At 47.2% G+C, this 2,635-nt stretch overlaps 1 protein-coding gene across 1 annotated transcript; it reads right to left on the bottom strand.

Moving 5' to 3' along the window:
- Positions 1–589: 589 nt before the first annotated feature.
- On the bottom strand, positions 590–1,989 carry gcnt3 (glucosaminyl (N-acetyl) transferase 3, mucin type). Its single transcript, XM_055910105.1, has one exon. It carries the CDS (start codon positions 1,987–1,989, stop codon positions 664–666), a length of 1,326 nt encoding a protein of 441 aa, XP_055766080.1. The 3' UTR covers positions 590–663.
- Between the last annotated feature and the right edge of the window lie 646 nt (positions 1,990–2,635).

The raw sequence follows: 2,635 nt of genomic DNA, 5'->3' as shown, positions 1-2,635 counted from the left end.
ACGGTAGCGTCAGAAGTATACGGTAACGTCAGAAGTATACCGTCAGAAGTATACCGTCAGAAGTATACGGTCAGAAGTATACGGTAACGTCAGAAGTATACGGTAACGTCAGAAGTATACGGTAACGTCAGAAGTATACGGTAACGTCAGAAGTATACGGTAACGTCAGAAGTATACGGTAACGTCAGAAGTATACGGTAACGTCAGAAGTATACAGTAACGTCAGAAGTATACAGTAACGTCAGAAGTTTACAGTAACGTCAGAAGTTTACAGTAACGTCAGAAGTTTACAGTAACGTCAGAAGTTTACGGTAACGTCAGAAGTATACGGTAACGTCAGACGTTTACAGTAACGTCAGACGTTTACGGTAACGTCAGACGTTTACGGTAACGTCAGAAGTATACAGTAACATCAGAAGTATACAGTAACGTCAGAAGTTTACAGTAACGTCAGAAGTTTACAGTAACGTCAGAAGTATACAGTAACGTCACAAGTTTACAGTAACGTCACAAGTTTACAGTAACGTCAGAAGTTTACAGTAACGTCAGAAGTTTACAGTAACGTCAGAAGTTTACAGTAACGTCAGAAATAGAACACCCTCTAGCCGGTTGAGAATAGAGTTAAAGAGTTAAAAACAGCTACACTATTGTATTTACAACCTTTCATAGTTTTTGTAAGGTATTCCTAGATTCCACTGTCTTTACTGATAGACTGTACGTTGCTTTAAAGCGCAGGTAGGACTCCAGACACCTGATCGCCACATCATCCACCTCGGGGTCAAACTTGTTAGCGATAAGGTGGTGTTGATTTAGGAGCCACTGCAGGTCTCCAGCTCCATAGACACAAACAGCTCTCCTGTAGGCCCCGGAGCAGTGTGGGTAAGGGGCTCCGCTCCTCACATCCCCAGCATGGTAGCTCCATTTCACCACCCTGGCCATGGAGTTCATATCCGACTGCTGGTACTTACTGTTGGGGGGGTTGGAGCCTGGGACAGCGGGCATCCTCTGCAGAGTGGCCCACAGGTGTTCGTCAGGACTATAGGTGTCCTTCTCCCACTCCAGCAGGACCCGGACTTCCTGACTCTTCATCACGTGACGGACGAAGGCCCTGGATACCACGAAGTAGGCGTTGCCAGAGAACATGGGGGTGTTGATTGGTGGAGGGGTCTTCTTAACCGCTGTCCTGACCACTGTGTCCGTCACGTTGTGGTGGAACTCCCATCTGCCCTTCTTGTAGCCGTTGGTGACCTCTGACTCCATGCTGTTTTTCCCGTTCAGCAGTTTGAGGGCCTGAACCATCTCAGCGTTGGTCTTAATGGGGAAGTCGGTTCCACAGGTGTTGAGAAGGTACCGCCACTGGACAGGTGACTTTAGCAGGTCCTCCATACAGTTCAGGTCAGCCTGCACTCTGGACCAGGAGGCGTAGACCACGCTCTCTATCTTACTGGCCACAAACACATTGGGTAGGCAGGAAACGATAGCCCTCACTGCACTCCTGAAGTCCTTGGATGATTTCTGGTCGATGTGGACGCAGTAGACGTTCTGAGGAGTGTACACGGCACGCAGGAGCCTCTCAAACATCTCGATCCTCTCGTGGATGACCATGGAGTAGGCAATGGGGAACTCCTTTTCCTCCTGGCTCAGAGGAACGGTGATGAACCCTCTGTCTGCAACGTACCTCTGACAGTCCTGAGTTACGTTGTGGTAGAACTCCTCTGACAGCAGCTGCTGCTTCTTCTTGGTCTTCAGCAGGAGGCTGAGCTGCTCCCACTCCGGACCCTCCATGTCTCCTCGGATGATGGCTGAGCAGGCCGGCAGGTCGGCAGCATAGTCCGACGGGAGGAGTTCCGGAGCGGGGAGAGGACCCCTGTCTGAGCCAGGCGGGTGCCTGAGAGCCATCCACAGGAGCAGAGAGACTGATCCACTCAATAGGATCAGAGACAAGTTCCTGAACACTCTCTGAGATCTGGACAAGGAAACTGCAGCCATTACTAGTCTAAGTATTCTCTTTCTATGATGTCTTGTTAGTATTCTTTATCTGATATTAGTATCAATGGAGACCACAGCTAAGAAGACTGCTGCTCAATTGAATGTGTCTCACCTCGACCTCAGCTCAAATAAATGACACGCATCTCTCACACGTTAAAAGGAGAGGTGTGATCATTTACTTTAGTGGGCATGGTTTATAGGCATGGTGTATTCACGAGTTGGCAGAAACCTACTGTATACACTAGGAGTGGCTCAACATGTGGCACCTGTAAGTGGATAGTTTCCTCATCAACATCGTGACACGGAAGTAGCACATTGATACTGGAACTGTAAAGTAGAATAAGCAGAAATATAAACTTCTTCCTTCTTCTCTAGAACCTGTTTAGAAACAGTGAACAATAGGTTAAGAATAAAACATGTAACATATAATGTAACCTATAATGTATATAAAGGTGAGAGTGGAGAATATGTCCATGAGCAGCAGCAGATTAAATAACAATGATCTACTGTGTTACAGTTGTCTGCTGTGTTTAATAAGTCACTAGATCAGTGGGCACCAACCTTTTCTGAGCCAAGATCACTATCAGTGGTCACCAACCTTTTCTGAGTCCAGATCACTATCAGTGGTCACCAACCTTTTCTGAGT

The sequence above is a fragment of the Salvelinus fontinalis genome, unplaced genomic scaffold (assembly GCF_029448725.1).
Source record: "Salvelinus fontinalis isolate EN_2023a unplaced genomic scaffold, ASM2944872v1 scaffold_0001, whole genome shotgun sequence".
In the NCBI taxonomy this organism is placed as follows: domain Eukaryota; kingdom Metazoa; phylum Chordata; class Actinopteri; order Salmoniformes; family Salmonidae; genus Salvelinus; species Salvelinus fontinalis.
This window is presented reverse-complemented; position numbering and strand designations above follow the sequence as displayed.

Bases quoted from the DNA above. Each gene is read 5' to 3' on its own strand.
- gcnt3 (XM_055910105.1), bottom strand. From the start codon at position 1,989: ATGGCTGCAGTTTCCTTGTCCAGATCTCAGAGAGTGTTCAGGAACTTG.